The sequence below is a fragment of the Linepithema humile genome, chromosome 4 (assembly GCF_040581485.1).
Source record: "Linepithema humile isolate Giens D197 chromosome 4, Lhum_UNIL_v1.0, whole genome shotgun sequence".
Lineage (NCBI taxonomy): Eukaryota > Metazoa > Arthropoda > Insecta > Hymenoptera > Formicidae > Linepithema > Linepithema humile.
The window spans coordinates 12,072,822-12,088,205 of NC_090131.1; the positions used below are offsets into that span (position 1 = coordinate 12,072,822).

General features: G+C 34.0%; 3 protein-coding genes across 4 annotated transcripts in view; 1 reads left to right on the top strand and 2 right to left on the bottom strand.

Annotated features, from left to right (window-relative positions):
- The window catches only part of LOC105668643 (uncharacterized), a 472,083-nt gene that overhangs the window by 37,037 nt on the left and 419,662 nt on the right, over positions 1–15,384 (top strand).
- Positions 1,492–15,273, bottom strand: LOC136999651 (uncharacterized). 2 transcript variants are annotated; one of them, XM_067354107.1, is made up of 9 exons: positions 13,224–15,273; positions 4,032–4,243; positions 3,312–3,545; positions 3,122–3,238; positions 2,946–3,038; positions 2,603–2,865; positions 2,353–2,512; positions 2,079–2,181; positions 1,492–1,962 (listed from the first exon to the last, which is right to left on the bottom strand). In XM_067354107.1, exons 2-9 carry the CDS (start codon positions 4,228–4,230, stop codon positions 1,920–1,922), a joined length of 1,212 nt encoding a protein of 403 aa, XP_067210208.1. In that variant the 5' UTR covers positions 4,231–4,243; positions 13,224–15,273; the 3' UTR covers positions 1,492–1,919. The 2 variants fall into 2 exon arrangements, with proteins under 2 accessions (XP_067210208.1, XP_067210209.1); XM_067354108.1 differs by lacking the exon at positions 13,224–15,273 and adding an exon at positions 6,028–6,161.
- On the bottom strand, positions 6,800–11,988 carry LOC136999527 (uncharacterized). Its single transcript, XM_067353868.1, has 2 exons — positions 7,572–11,988; positions 6,800–7,428 (listed from the first exon to the last, which is right to left on the bottom strand). The coding sequence occupies exons 1-2, from the start codon at positions 11,986–11,988 to the stop codon at positions 6,800–6,802; spliced, it is 5,046 nt and encodes a 1,681-aa protein (XP_067209969.1).

Here is a 15,384-nt window from a genome sequence, read left to right on the forward strand (position 1 = left end):
TAAGGATGCAAGATGGAAACGTGCCCCACTACTACTATTCCCCTCGCGTCAAGTGCGGTTTTGTATCTCTTCTAGGGATTCCCTATCTAGTTACGGACACCATTTATGCCAGTGCGTGTACATACATAACCTAGGAATAGACTATAGAACATTAATCGTAACAGCGTTTCGAACAGAATACTGTTCAGGTCAGTGTTCGGTCTGATTCGGCCTCCTTTTCCGACAAATAGATCTTGTCTCATTCGGATGTTACAAAACCCGTACACACTGCCGAACATGTTACAGTAATCTGTTTAAAACGCTGTTCAGTTACAGCAAATGTTCTATAGTCTATTCCTAGCTGTAGGCTGTAGCGCTATATGTACACATACGTTCACTACTTGATTTGATTAAATATCAGCGTGGCACCACCCTGGTTGTGTAATGGATTAATGAGAAAATTCAAGCTGCCACACGCACCCAGACACTTGTTTAGTATTTCTCAAGTTCAGCTCCCAATTTTCTCGACGTATGTCTCTACCTACTGCCGAGACTGCTGACGCGTTTGGAAATGTACATTGAATAATTATAGATAATGGCGTTATATAAGGCGTCCCATTTTTACTCAATATTTTTTTAATGACAGATTTTTCAATGCCTCTTACAATTTTTTTCATCAAAATAGATGATTATTTGTTTTACAAAATAATGTGTAAAGAAATTTTAGAGAGAGAAATAATAATTATAGTCAAATAATTGAAAAGCTATACAAAACCCGAGCTAGATTTAATTGCTCAATATCACTATATTATTACATAAAATAAAAATTACAGACGCACATTTGTTTTGGCCTTCATCAGTGTATGTACATTATCATAAGAAATCGGTCGAATAAATCATAACACAAACGCAAGAACACAAGGTTGTTTAACAAAACAGTTATGTAGCGTGTTAAAGCTTTAAAATATATACGAAGTCATCTTACTTGTGAAATGTCGCATCATACATTCGAGTTAAAAAAGACGAAGCAATTGTCGGTGCGCAATGATCAAATAGATAAAAATCCAGAGGATGTCATAAAATAATAATTGCCCAGAGCCAGTTCAGAGTAACAACCCAGACAGCACATGGATGTCCTCTGGAAATCCAAAGGACATCCAGTATGGACAAAACGGATATCCTGTAGACATCCTATTTCAATCCCGGGATATCTTCCGGATGTCCTGAGGAAGGGCAAATGATCGCTCATTTTTAGTCCCTGAATCATCCAAAGGATATTATGTAGGACATCCCAAGGATATTGTATAGAACATTACAAGGACTTTTATAGGACATAAAAATAATGTTTTTAAATTGATATTTCTCAGAAAAATAATGTTTTATTACGTTCATATTTATAATTAGATTTATATTAGATCACAAAAGCTTTATTTTTATTATAATTATATCACAAAAGTTATAACTACAGCTATAAACTTGTAAATAAAAATTATATTTATATAGATATATATGTTAATTTGTACATTCAGAACGTCAAAGTAATTACTAAAATAATAATTTTTTAAATTATTACTAAAGTAATAATTTAAAAAATGTTACATGAAAGATAAACTTAATAAAGGAAAGTAATAACATAAAATTATTAATGTAATGAGATCACAAAATAAGAACAAAATACATTGCAATTTATAGTTTGTACGTAAAACATTGCACTCATTAATTTTTGCAAAACAAAACTATTAAAAATAAAATAATTATATTTGTAAACATTTTATGTTCCAGCTCTATATATGTAGCAATTAAATAAAAGCTTTGGAAAAATTAAAAACTAAAAAAATTTAAAAAGTACGTACAGTTGTTTCATTCATTAATAATTAAAAAGAAATCATAAATCTGACTTAAGAAGCTATAGGTACTTTTTATATTATAAAGAATTAATTTTATTCTTTATTTTCCACTCCAAGGTCAGTTCTAGTTTCTTTGCTGCAAATGAAAATAAATTTATTACATCATTATATATATATATGCGTATATATAAAATATAAATGTAAATGCATATATGTATATATATTCGCGTTTCGAAATATTTTAAAACTTACTCGATTTTCTTTACATGACGTTCGTTTGCATGTCGCAACCATGATTTTATTGGTTCAGCAATATAATGATCTGTTGTTTCCGCAAATTGGTTTCGTACAACACCTAATACATATAAAATTATTTATTAATATAACTTATGTGCGTGCGTGCGTGCGTGCGTGCGTACGCGCGCGCGCGCGCGCGTGTGTGTGTGTGTGTGTGTTGCGTGCGTGTATCATTTATGTGAACATATAATGTGCATATAAAATTAGAATATTTGCAATATTTACTTACTGAATATAATCTTTCGTAATTGTAAGTCATAAAACACTTGCTTTTTTTTGCCTCCCACATAACTAAACTTGCTAGCTAATTTGTCAGACATTAATTTGCGTAGGAGATTATATGTTACTCCTCTAACATCATTTCCACCAATTTGTGACAACTGTTTGATCTATAAAAATTAATATCATTATAGAGAATAAAATACATTTTATATTTTATTTTACATAAATATTGACTTCTATTTTTAAAAAATATTCACCAGTTCTTTGCGATTAATACTGCCTTCTATTAGTGATTTTTCGAATTGTTCTAAATCTTCAATAGTGTCAATTGGAAAATTATCCATTAAATGCTCTCTAATTTCGTTTTCCTGAATGTTTTCATTTGAATTAAATGTTTCAATACGTTGTAATATAGTATTTAATTTATTATTAATAAGTTTTTGTTGTTCATCTAATGAAGACATTTTAAATCCCATGTCTGTAAGTTTCCTTATTATGTAACGTTGAAAATCAAAGGTATCTAAAAATATAAAATAAAAAAAAAATAATTAAAATATAAAATATATAAAACGTAATTTCATAAATTAAATCAATACTTACAGTAACTAGTATTTGAGCTAGCATCGTTATTACTTTTATAAAATTTACCAAAAGACTTGCTATTATACAAACTATTTTCATTTTCATTAATTTCTGTAGAAAAGAAAATAATATAAACATATTTAAGAAATTATATGACTAATCTGATTATCTGATTAATTTAATGTATAAATTACCTTCATCATTGTCAGCAACTAAATCATGATGTATTTCCTTTCTCTTCATTTTAGATATGTTAGTATGTGTCGACAATTTCTCTAATTCTTTCTCCTTGAAGATAGTTGTAATATTTTCTGTGTTTTCAAAAATATGTATTTAAAATTATAGAAACTGCTATATATATAATATTCTGTTGTTCTTATTTACCTGTTAACTCCTGGCTTGGTTTACTATAATTAATCTTTTTATTGCATGTAGTTTTTGTTTGTGGAATCGTAGGAAGAGGTGGTAGAATCTCTTCTCCATCAGTATCACTGCTTGATATCATTCTTTTAGCTCTATCTTTTCGCGATTTTTTTAAATTTTCAGAATCACTTTCTGAATTAATATCCGAGACAAATTCTGCTTTCTTTAATTTTATTAGTCCTTTTTCATATGTTTCTAAAACACAAAATAATTTTATTAATATTTAATACAATTAAAAAATATTTAATATAAAATAATTTGTAATTTATATAACACTAACTTTTTTCTTTATATGTGTGTGTGTGTGTGTGTGCGTGTGTGTGTTAATTAGTGTATATTGAAATAATTTTTGATCTAGGAAGAATTAATGTTATATAAATTATAAATATATGTATATATATGTATATAAATATATGAGAGACACACGATTAACCACATTGAAATTGACCACAGCCATTCACAGCTACTGGTGCTTAGAGTTTTTCCACTGGATGGTTGCTGTGAATAGCCTGCGGTCTATTGTGATCAAACGGGTACTTCCTATATACATGTATATATGTATTATATATTTACACACACATACATACATACATACATATATATATATATATATATATATATATATATATATATATATGTGTGCACACACATATACAAAAAATAATTTTTTTTATTACTTACGTGCAGTAGCTAGTATTCTTTTTACATCATATAAGAACCAACTATTATCATATAATATACGTTTTTGTACAGCTTTGATAAATCTTGCATGCGAGGTAAACTGAGGCCAACGAGCAGCAGTTTTATTTTCTGTTAGCCAAGAACTAGGGATCATTTGGAGACCGTCCTCGAACTCGACGATAGAATATAAATCCTCCATGATAGAATTTGAACTACATAATAATATACAATAATGGTAATAAGTAATAATAAGTAATTAATGCAATAATGGAATTACATAATAATATACAATAATGGTAATAAATAATAATAAGTATTTAATGCAATAATGGAAAAACTGCAAATTTATTACTGTCTAATGGTAATTTAACATATTTAGTTTTAATATCTTTTATTGGCCACATCTTCAATTCTGCAGATAAGTTATATACAATAAATATTCCTATAAGAGATGAGGGACAAGGTTTATCATATAAATCTTCTTTATGACAGAATTGATTGCCTATAATGACATTCATATTAAGCTCTTTATAATAAGCTATATTTTTTACTTCCACAATGCTTCCATCTGTCAAACTACAACAATTATCTGCCAATGTATAAATACGTATAATTGTATTTAAGCATCTTATTATTTTATACTGTGGATTAGAACAATTTTCTATTAAAGGGCCGTTTACATGAGAAGATTTAAAATTTACTATAAAATAAGATGATGTTTCAAGAGAATTTTCTGCTGTATTGATAATACATTGTTCATGTTCAATGTATCTCCGAACAACCTGTTGTAGAGGTTTGTCATGTTTTTTTAATAACTTTTTCAACATTTGTAAATAATTTTCATATTTGAAGGAACTAAAACCATCTAATGGACCAAACTTTTTAACATCTTGTGCTAGGTGGATAAGACCATGTACATTATGAGAAATATTATGAGTACCATATAATAATGCAAATGTTGATACAAAATATTGGAGTAGTTCTTGAGCATAATTAATGAAATTTTGAAACTGCAAGCAGCATAGAATTCTAATTGCCACATGTAAAGTTAAAAAATGATTATATAAATTTTTTTGCAGAAATGATTTTAAAACTACAGGACCAATATATAGTAGAAAATTTCTAAATTCGGTGGCTTTCCATAATTTCACAAAAACAAGTGATCTTGTCTTACGTACAAATTCACATGGTACGTATAATTTTAATGCTTGTTCCAACTGCAATGATATTGTCTCAACTTTACGATTTTGTAAACGAACTTTAAGTTCTCCAAATAACCACATATATAACAATTTCCGTGTAACTCCTAAACAAACGAGATGCATATAATCCAAAGGTATATTGTGTACAAGATCCAAATTTGGAATCTCTGAGATAACTGAATGTCCAATATGATAATTTTCATCCTTTTTTAAACGAAAATCATTATCTGTTCGTAGTTGAGCATTTATTTTAGGAAAACACATTTTACCGTTAATAAAACTACCTTCAGTAATACATTTTGTGCAACTCGAATAGCCATTATGTCCTTTTGTTTGTAATATAAATGATTTGGCTGGCGCATCGCATATAATTGCTTCTATGGTACATGGAATATTTTTATTATTAATAATAATTCCATCTTTACATAATATTTTTGTATCGTTTACGAATTGTTGAAGAAAATCATTTGGATTAGATGGTTTTCGTGTACCATAATAAAGACCAATAATAAATACGTTTTTAGACTTAGTTATAGATCCCAAGATTGGCCAAAATTGTTGTTGTGATGATTTAGATAAGGGGAGTCCATCAACATTTATAGATAATTTGATACTAGTTACATTTTGTGGAATTGATGATATAATACTTAATATTGCTTTTGACAATCCAAAGTGATAATATTGGCCACCAGCATAAACATCTATATTAGTAGTATTTCGAGGAGTACGTACAAGACTTCTTGTATCAGATGGAATTTTAAAACTACAATCTTTACACGTATATTGTTTTATACCTTTTAATAAAGAATGTAATGATGATTGTGGAATGCGTTCTGTAACTGCCCAATGAGCTAAAAACTTTTTAAAATCAATATTTTTTTTTTTATCTGATCTCCTATCTGATCCGCTATCTGATTTGCTATTGAAACTGCCATCTAATAATGTATTATTTGATGTACTATTATTTTCTGAAACTAAATCAATTTTTGTATTATTATTATCAAAGTCGTGTACAATATCCTGATTGGATAATGACTCTGTTTTATGAGAAATGCGTCCGTGCGTATTTCTTTGCGTTTTTCTCTTTCTGCTTCAAGCTGGTGCCTGAAATTTGCTCACTACGGATTGAACAATACAAATAAAAGAAACCTTCCTTTGAATTAAACTGATTGCTTTATTATACGTCTTGCTATGCGTATCATTACGACCGACACACACACTCCCACCACCATTCGTGTCGATAGTGCCATCTAGTCGTACGGATCTCAAATAATATTAGACAGGCCGCCCACCTTGAAAGTTCGAAAAACTTGGAGGGCTTTCAAATACTACTTATCCTTATTAACATTTGAAATAGCTTGAAACTAAAATTACATCCTTTAGTCAGTTTACAATCATAATTTGGAGAAATAGTGAGATGAAACAAATAATGAAATAAACGCGGATCAGGCGTAATAGAACTTAAATTAAACTAATATTACATTATAATTGCTAGTTTTCCAATACATAGACTCATTAATACTAAATTGACTGAATATAAATAAAGAAGATGATATTGAATATCAATTAGATGTCGATGGCGCTAGTGTTGGAGCCCTCAACTGGTAGAAGGCAAACCTTTGATAGCGCTCTTTGATAATTTCCAGTAGTGGTTCTTACAGTGACCACCCGAACGATTTGATCCTTGCCAGGATGAACTGCTTCAATTCGTCCAAGTTGCCAATGCATAGGTGCAGTATGATCATCCACTAGGACAACCATCATTCCAGGCTCAATTTTGGTTCGTGGTTGCGTTTTCCATTTATATCGCATCTGTAGTTGATGCAAGTACTCCACGTTCCATCTTTTCCAGAAATGTTGAACGAATTGTTGGAGTCTTTCATATTTATTTAGCCTGTTGCAGTTGATGTCCTGAAAATTTCTTTGTGGCAATGCAGTTAAAGAGTCCCCAATCAAAAAATGGGCTGGTGTCAAAGGAATGAGATCTTTAGGATCGTCAGATAAAGGAGATAATGGTCGGGAATTGAGGATAGCTTCGATTTGTACCAGTACTGTATATAATTCTTCATAAGTTAACGGTAAATTAGATAAGATACGTTTTAAATGACATTTAGCAGATCTCACGACACTTTCCCACAGACCTCCAAAATTTGGGGCGTATGGCGGAATATTGTACCATTCGATCTGATCCTGATCTAAAATTGGCGTATCTTATTATTGTGAACCTTACTCTTTAGTAAGATCCCTAGTTCGTTCAACTCGTTTGCAGCACCGATAAAATTTGTTCCATTATCGCTGTGGATAGCTCCACACCTTCCGCGTCGGGCAATAAATCTACGTAAACAATTTAAAAAAGCATTAGTGCTCATATCAGTGGCTAATTCAAAGTGTACAGCCTTTGTAGCAAAACAGACGAATACGCAAAGATAGGATTTGATTATGGTTTTGCTATGAGTTTTTTCTCGAATAAAAAATGGGCCGGCGTAATCTACACCTGTGACATAAAAGGGTCGTGAAGGAGTGATTCGAGATTCTGGGAGATCACCCATCTGATAAGTTTGTGGCTTTGGGTTTGCGCGAAAACATTTCACGCATTTTCGCAGTACCCCTTTGATGAAGCTCCTTCCAGAAGTAATCCAATATTTTGTTCGTAAAGATGCTAGCACCAGTTGAGGACCAGCATGTAGCAGTCGAAGATGCTCTTGCTCCACTATTCGCTGAGCAATAAGGTTTTTGTGTGAAATCAGCAGCGGATGCCTTTGTTCGAATGGGATCGGCGCATTGTGGATCCTACCGCCCACCCTGAGGCAATCTTTATCATCTAGAAAGGGATGAAGATTGTTTATCGGAGTTTTCTTGGGTAGATTGTTTGTTTCTCGTAGATGATTGATTTCCAGTGCGAAGTCCTGATGTTGTGCCAGTTTTATCAATCGAAGTTCACTCTCTTGAAGTTCCTTTATGGATAAGAGTCCATATTTGCGTTGAGACTTATCCTTACTTGTATTCTTTATAAACCGCATCGCATAGGCAAGTACTCGGATCATATGAGAAAATGAAGAGAATCGATGACCAAATTCTTCAGCAATATTGGTGAGTGCCAGACTGATGACTAATTTTGATCTTGTATCCGGTATATTGGTAGTGACCAATTTAACTGGATCAGGCCAAGCAGACTCGCTCTTACTCAACCAAGATGGTCCATGCCACCAAAGAGTGGAAGTAGATAAGGCAGAGGTGTCCATGCCTCGGGAAGTCAAATCAGCTGGATTTTGAGTGGTAGGCACGTGACGCCAATTTTTATTAGTTATTTCTTGAATCTCTGCAGTTCTATTCGCTACGAAGGTTGTCCATCTTTTGGGCTCCGCAGCAATGTAGCACAATACAATCGTTGAGTCACACCAGAAGTAATGATGTTTCTTGTCAATGTTAAGTGCAGCGGAGACGCGTTGCATAAGTCTTGCTAGTAGTAAAGCGCCACATAGTTCTAGTCGAGGTAATGTTATGGGTTTAAGAGGAGCAACACGCGATTTTGCACATAGCAATGAAACTTCAAAGCTCCCTTCGGTGTTTGGTACTCGTACGTAAATGCTGGCACCATAGGCTTTCTCTGATGCATCTGAAAATCCGTGAAGTTGTATCATATCTGTTGCCTTCCGATAGACTCTTCTAGGTACCTTGATCTGATGTAACAATTCCAATTGTCGATGAAAACGATCCCAAGTCGTGTACATATCTTGAGGTAAGGCTTCGTCCCAGTCCAACTGGAGTTGCCACAATTGCTGCAATATCAATTTTGCCGTGACGACAATAGGAACAATTAATCCCAGAGGATCAAAGATGCATGCAATGATTGACAGAATCGTTCGTTTCGTGATACGATCTGGTCTAGAAGTATTTAATGAGAAATTCAATATGTCCTTCTCTGAGTTCCACGATAACCCAAGGGTCTTAGGAATCTTCCCTTCATGAAGAAAAATCGAAAAAGATTCTTCTGGCTTCGATTGCACGATATGTTTATTATTGCTTGCCCATTTTCTCAGCTCGAATCCATAGTCAATCAGTAATTCGGACAAAACTTGTTTAAGTTCTTGTGCTTCTTGTATAGACTCGGCTCCTGACAGCAGATCATCCATGTAGAAATCTCGCGCAATTATTCTACTAGCTATTGGATAATCCTTTGCATGCTTTTGGGCTATTTGTTGTAGGCATCTAGTTGCCAGAAACGGAGCGGATGCCATTCCATATGTGATCGTATTTAGCTGGTATTCTTGGACTTCTGTTGAATCGTCCTTTCTCCAAAGAATTTGCTGATAGTTACGTTGATCTGATCGAACTAGTACCTGTCTGTACATTTGTTTAATATCGGCTGATATTACGAATTTGTGCTTACGAAATCTCAACAAGATTGAGAATAGATCATCTTGCACGACAGGCCCCACATATTGTACATCATTGATGGACAAACCCGAAGTTGTTTTCGCGGAACCATCAAATACGACTCGAACCTTAGTGGTTGTGCTATCTTCTTTCCGCACTGCATGATGGGGAAGATAGTATGCAATCTTCTCATTGAACTGTATCATAGGAACTTGTGACATATGTCCCGATGTTTCATAGTCACTCATAAAGCTTCGATATTCAAATGACAAGGAAATATCTCCCTTTAATTTTCTCTCAATCGCAAGCAATCGTCGAAAAGCTCTTTCCTTTGATTGACCAAGAGCCTGTAGATTCTCTCGGAATGGAATACTGACTACAAATCTTCCTTCCTCATTGCGAGTAGTTGTAGAACAGAAATAATCTTCACAGATAGTATCTTCGACACTTCCTTTAATAGAAGGATTACATTCTTCGAGTTGCCAAAATCTTGCGATTTGATCATGCAGTTGTTGAGTAGTTACGACGTGACAACATTTTCTTGCTCGATCCTTCTTTAGTGAAGAGGCCATAGGACCTCCTATTATCCAGCCAAACTTTGTCTTCTGCATAATAGGTAGGAAAGGTCCCAATAGTATCTGACCAATGCATAAAAGATCCCAGAAATGTTCAGCTCCAATAAGCAAGTCAATTGGACGTGATTGATGGAATAATGGATCTGCTAGAGTTAAGTTCTTCGGAATCTTCAATGTGAGTGCGTCCACAGATACGTTCGGCATGTCTTCTGTAATATTTTGTATAACTAGGCAAGTTATCCTTGCACCGTAAGCATTATATTTTGATTTAAATATAATTTCCGTTTTTTTACTTAAGTTAATTTGCTGGCTGCCAAGCCCGGACACTGGCTGATTAATTGGCACCAAATTCAAATTTAATCGTTCACAAAATTCTTGTGTTATAAAATGCGATTGAGATCCTCCGTCTAATAGAACTCGGCAGTCCTGGAGATTTCCTTGTGAGTCCTGTACACTGATGATAGCAGTAGCCAACATTACTGGTATATCCCTTCGTTGGGTGTGATGGCATGCAACTCCTTTAACATCTTCCTTACTGTCTGAAGCAGTGTTCTTATTTACTTGGATTTTGGGATCGGTCTCTTGGGACGCTTCATCTCGATGTAATAGCGTGTTATGTTTCCTTGAACATTTGCGACAGTGGCCGGAAGTACAATCCTTGTTTTGATGATCCGATCTCAAACAGTTAAAACATAACTTATGCTTCTGCACTTCACTGATTCTTGATGGAATCGGAAGTTTCACAAATTCTTCGCAATGATATATATTATGAGCGTTTTTACAGATTGGACAGCTAACACGTTGTGTAACATGCGATGATATATTGTTCGTTTTAAACTTTGATGTCTTCATCGCAGAAGGGTTGCCTTTACCTTTAATTGTGGGGTCTTGTTTATTGACCTCCTGACGTTCCAAATACTTGCAATGCGAATTTAAGAATTCAATAATCTCCTTGAATGTCGGTTTCTCGTTCAGCTGTAAAGCCCTCTTGTCCCATTCTCGTTTAGTGTAAGCGTCTAGCTTCGTAGAAAGTAAGTATACAATCATGCTATCCCAACTGTCGACTGCTTCACCCAAATTCTTTAGAGCTAGAAGATGATTGGTTGTTTGGTCGATAAGTTGTCTCAATGAAGTGGGCGAATCCCTTGTCATTGCGGAAAGTTCGAATAAACCTCGCACATGGTAGTGCGATAACGCCTTATGGTCTTCAAATCGCTCCTTCAACGTCTTCCATGCCGTCTGATAATTTGCCGCTGAAATTCCTAGAGCTTCGATCGCGCGCTCTGCGTCGCCTGTAATTGCTGAGTCTAAATAATGGAACTTTTGAATGTCTGTTAATGTTGGATTATCATCAATCATCGACTGGAATGTGTCTCTAAATTTTATCCAACGATCATGCGAACCGTCGAATACTGGCAGTTTGATAACCGGCAATTTTACGCCTATCTGCGGAACATTATGTACATTTACTTCGTCTTGGATAATCGCCCGATCATTTCTGGCCGGAACCCTTTCCGGTCTCAAGATAGTTTTCGCTCGTGTCACTAGTTCGAAATACGACGTCTCGAATTGATCACGTTCATTTCGCGCTGTCTCTACTTCTTCCTCCGTTTGTGCCGCGGTTTCTATTTGCGACTGTACTTCATCATATCGCTCATAAAATGGCTCGATTTTTTCTAAACGAGTTTCTAATGCGACAATGCTGTGTTCCGGACTAAAACCGTCTAAAAATGTTCTAAATCGCGTGATATGAGCCTTAATTTGCCCGCGTGCTTGTGTCAATTGTTTCATAGATACTGCCATGTTAAGCGATGCGAATACTATGTGATTACAGTACTGGTACAAACAACTCACCCTTATGGAATAAATATTAAGATTCCGTGTCTCTTTGTTGCGTCAATAATCCTTGATCATAGAAGTCCTCTGAATGTACATATATGCCTTGAATAATATGCGATTGTTGTTTTCAGAATGTGTCCGTGAGTGTGGTTGTTATTGTCCACTTGAGCTCGTGCCTCCCCGATCTTTGTCTGTCCTGTTTCTCTTTCACTCGTTAGTATAGTCCGCGTAGCTAGCTGTAGCTGTCTCTCTCACCTTACGTGAGATCCTTCTTACTTTATTGCAACTTAACTGATAAAAGTTCTTAAGTCCAGTAATGCGAATAAATATCCTCTTTTCTCGATCCACGTTAAACCTTCGAATTCAGTCACCACAGAAATTCGCGAAAGCCTTGCAACGTGGTACGTGCTAACCTCACCTCACGTGAGATCCGGCTCGAAGGACCACTGTTTTATGAGAAATGCGTCCGTGCGTATTTCTTTGCGTTTTTCTCTTTCTGCTTCAAGCTGGTGCCTGAAATTTGCTCACTACGGATTGAACAATACAAATAAAAGAAACCTTCCTTTGAATTAAACTGATTGCTTTATTATACGTCTTGCTATGCGTATCATTACGACCGACACACACACTCCCACCACCATTCGTGTCGATAGTGCCATCTAGTCGTACGGATCTCAAATAATATTAGACAGACTCACTTGATGCGCATTCATTTGATACTATATTTTCATTATATACCACATTGTCATTATGTACCATATTGTCATTATGTACTATATTATCATTATGTACCATATTGTCATTATGTAAATTCTCAATGTGTGATTGTGTGTTTTGATTAGATGTAGAAGCAAAAGAATTGCTATCAAAACCTTTTATTATCATTTCTGTTTCTAACTTAGCTAATTTTCTTCGATATATGAGGAACTAATTACATGTTTGTATTTATTAGAAATTTCACGCGACATTTTTTATATTCCTACAAATAAATTTTCATAATAAAATTTAAAAAATTAATCAATTAAACATTACTTCGTATAATAAAGACTAAATTCTCGTCGTATCAAGTCTCATCGAATAAATACTTCATACGATGAGAAATACTTTTTGACCTTTTTTATCTTAATACAAAAGAATATATATATATCTCTAATAAAGATTACATTATTTACATAAAAATATATTTATATATAACTTACGTATATCGAAATCAGCTTATGTCCAAAAACCTTCAAACTGATGTTTCGCAAGATAAAAAACTGGTGTTAACGTATCTACCTAAAATAATGTAGAAAGAATTGCATTAAGTAGTTATGATTATTTCTCAACAAACACAAAGTAACGATAACAATATATGATAATAATTTATTATAATTTTCCATTCAAACTATAACGTAAAACATGCCTTGTAACAATTACATTGAATAAGAATATGTTATGTTATTCTTTGTGTTTGCTTAATTAGAAGTTTGGATAGTTCTAAAAACATTTATTAATTAAAATTTATTCATTAATAATTAATTAATATAATAGAAAGGCATAGAGAGCCGTCGCGGGATGTTAGTGCGAAATTATAATTTTCTTAAAGAAATTAATTTGTTAGTCTACGTGAGACAGTTAAATTTGTACACCGATCTCTGGTTCGAGATACTTAAAGTGTACGAAAATTTTAGTACATTGTTCTCACATATGGAGAATCAGTATGTACTGATAGGAATTATTAGAAAGAAGGGAATAGAGAAAAAATATCAGGGCGCGAGTGGCTAAGCCGGGAATTGAACCCGGGTCTTCCGCTTGCCGGGCGAATGTTCTACCACTAAACTACTCAGACCCCACGCTTCTAACATTTATTTCTCTTAGTTTAGGAAATCAACAAATCTGTAGGACATAAACGCGTCATAATGCCCGCGTGATTTAAAACAATTTAACACATATAAAGGAATGGCTCAAATGATAACAATCAATTAATATAATAGAAAGGCATAGAGAGCCGTCGCGGGATGTTAGTGCGAAATTATAATTTTCTTAAAGAAATTAATTTGTTAGTCTACGTGAGACAGTTAAATTTGTACACCGATCTCTGGTTCGAGATACTTAAAGTGTACGAAAACTTTAGTACATTGTTCTCACATATGGAGAATCAGTATGTACTGATAGGAATTATTAGAAAGAAGCCACTCGCGCCCTGATATTTTTTCTCTATTCCCTTCTTTCTAATAATTCCTATCAGTACATACTGATTCTCCATATGTGAGAACAATGTACTAAAGTTTTCGTACACTTTAAGTATCTCGAACCAGAGATCGGTGTACAAATTTAACTGTCTCACGTAGACTAACAAATTAATTTCTTTAAGAAAATTATAATTTCGCACTAACATCCCGCGACGGCTCTCTATGCCTTTCTATTATATTAATTGATTGTTATCATTTGAGCCATTCCTTTATATGTGTTAAATTGTTTTAAATCACGCGGGCATTATGACGCGTTTATGTCCTACAGATTTGTTGATTTCCTAAACTAAGAGAAATAAATGTTAGAAGCGTGGGGTCTGAGTAGTTTAGTGGTAGAACATTCGCCCGGCAAGCGGAAGACCCGGGTTCAATTCCCGGCTTAGCCACTCGCGCCCTGATATTTTTTCTCTATTCCCTTCTTTCTAATAATTCCTATCAGTACATACTGATTCTCCATATGTGAGAACAATGTACTAAAATTTTCGTACACTTTAAGTATCTCGAACCAGAGATCGGTGTACAAATTTAACTGTCTCACGTAGACTAACAAATTAATTTCTTTAAGAAAATTATAATTTCGCACTAACATCCCGCGACGGCTCTCTATGCTTTCCTATTATATTAATTGATTGTTATCATTTGAGCCATTCCTTTATATGTGTTAAATTGTCATTAATAATTGCTAAACGCTGATTTTTAACAACAGCAAGCAATGAATATAACCTAACCTAACCTAATCTTTCTAAAATTATTCTGTAAAAAAATATCATGTATTATACGTTTGTATATTGTTCATCTCAAGGAATAATTTAAAAAACAAATAATTAATTAATTTGCTAAAGAAATTACACTTATCTATATTCTTCCACTTATTGTAAAAAGATTTCGAGCTCCTGAAATAACCGGCAACACTGATCACAGTAATCACTATGACGCGCTTATGGAGGATAGATCGGGAAACATTCCACCGGTACTACCCCACGTGACGATCTTAGCAGACATGTGATATGCTATTGAGGCCTGTTGACGCTTGCGCTGGCTTGCGCTACTGCACATGTGCAAGCTCACGATCTTTTCTCACGATTTTTGATTTTTGCTCTGCTACATTAGTGATGTACACTGCGCG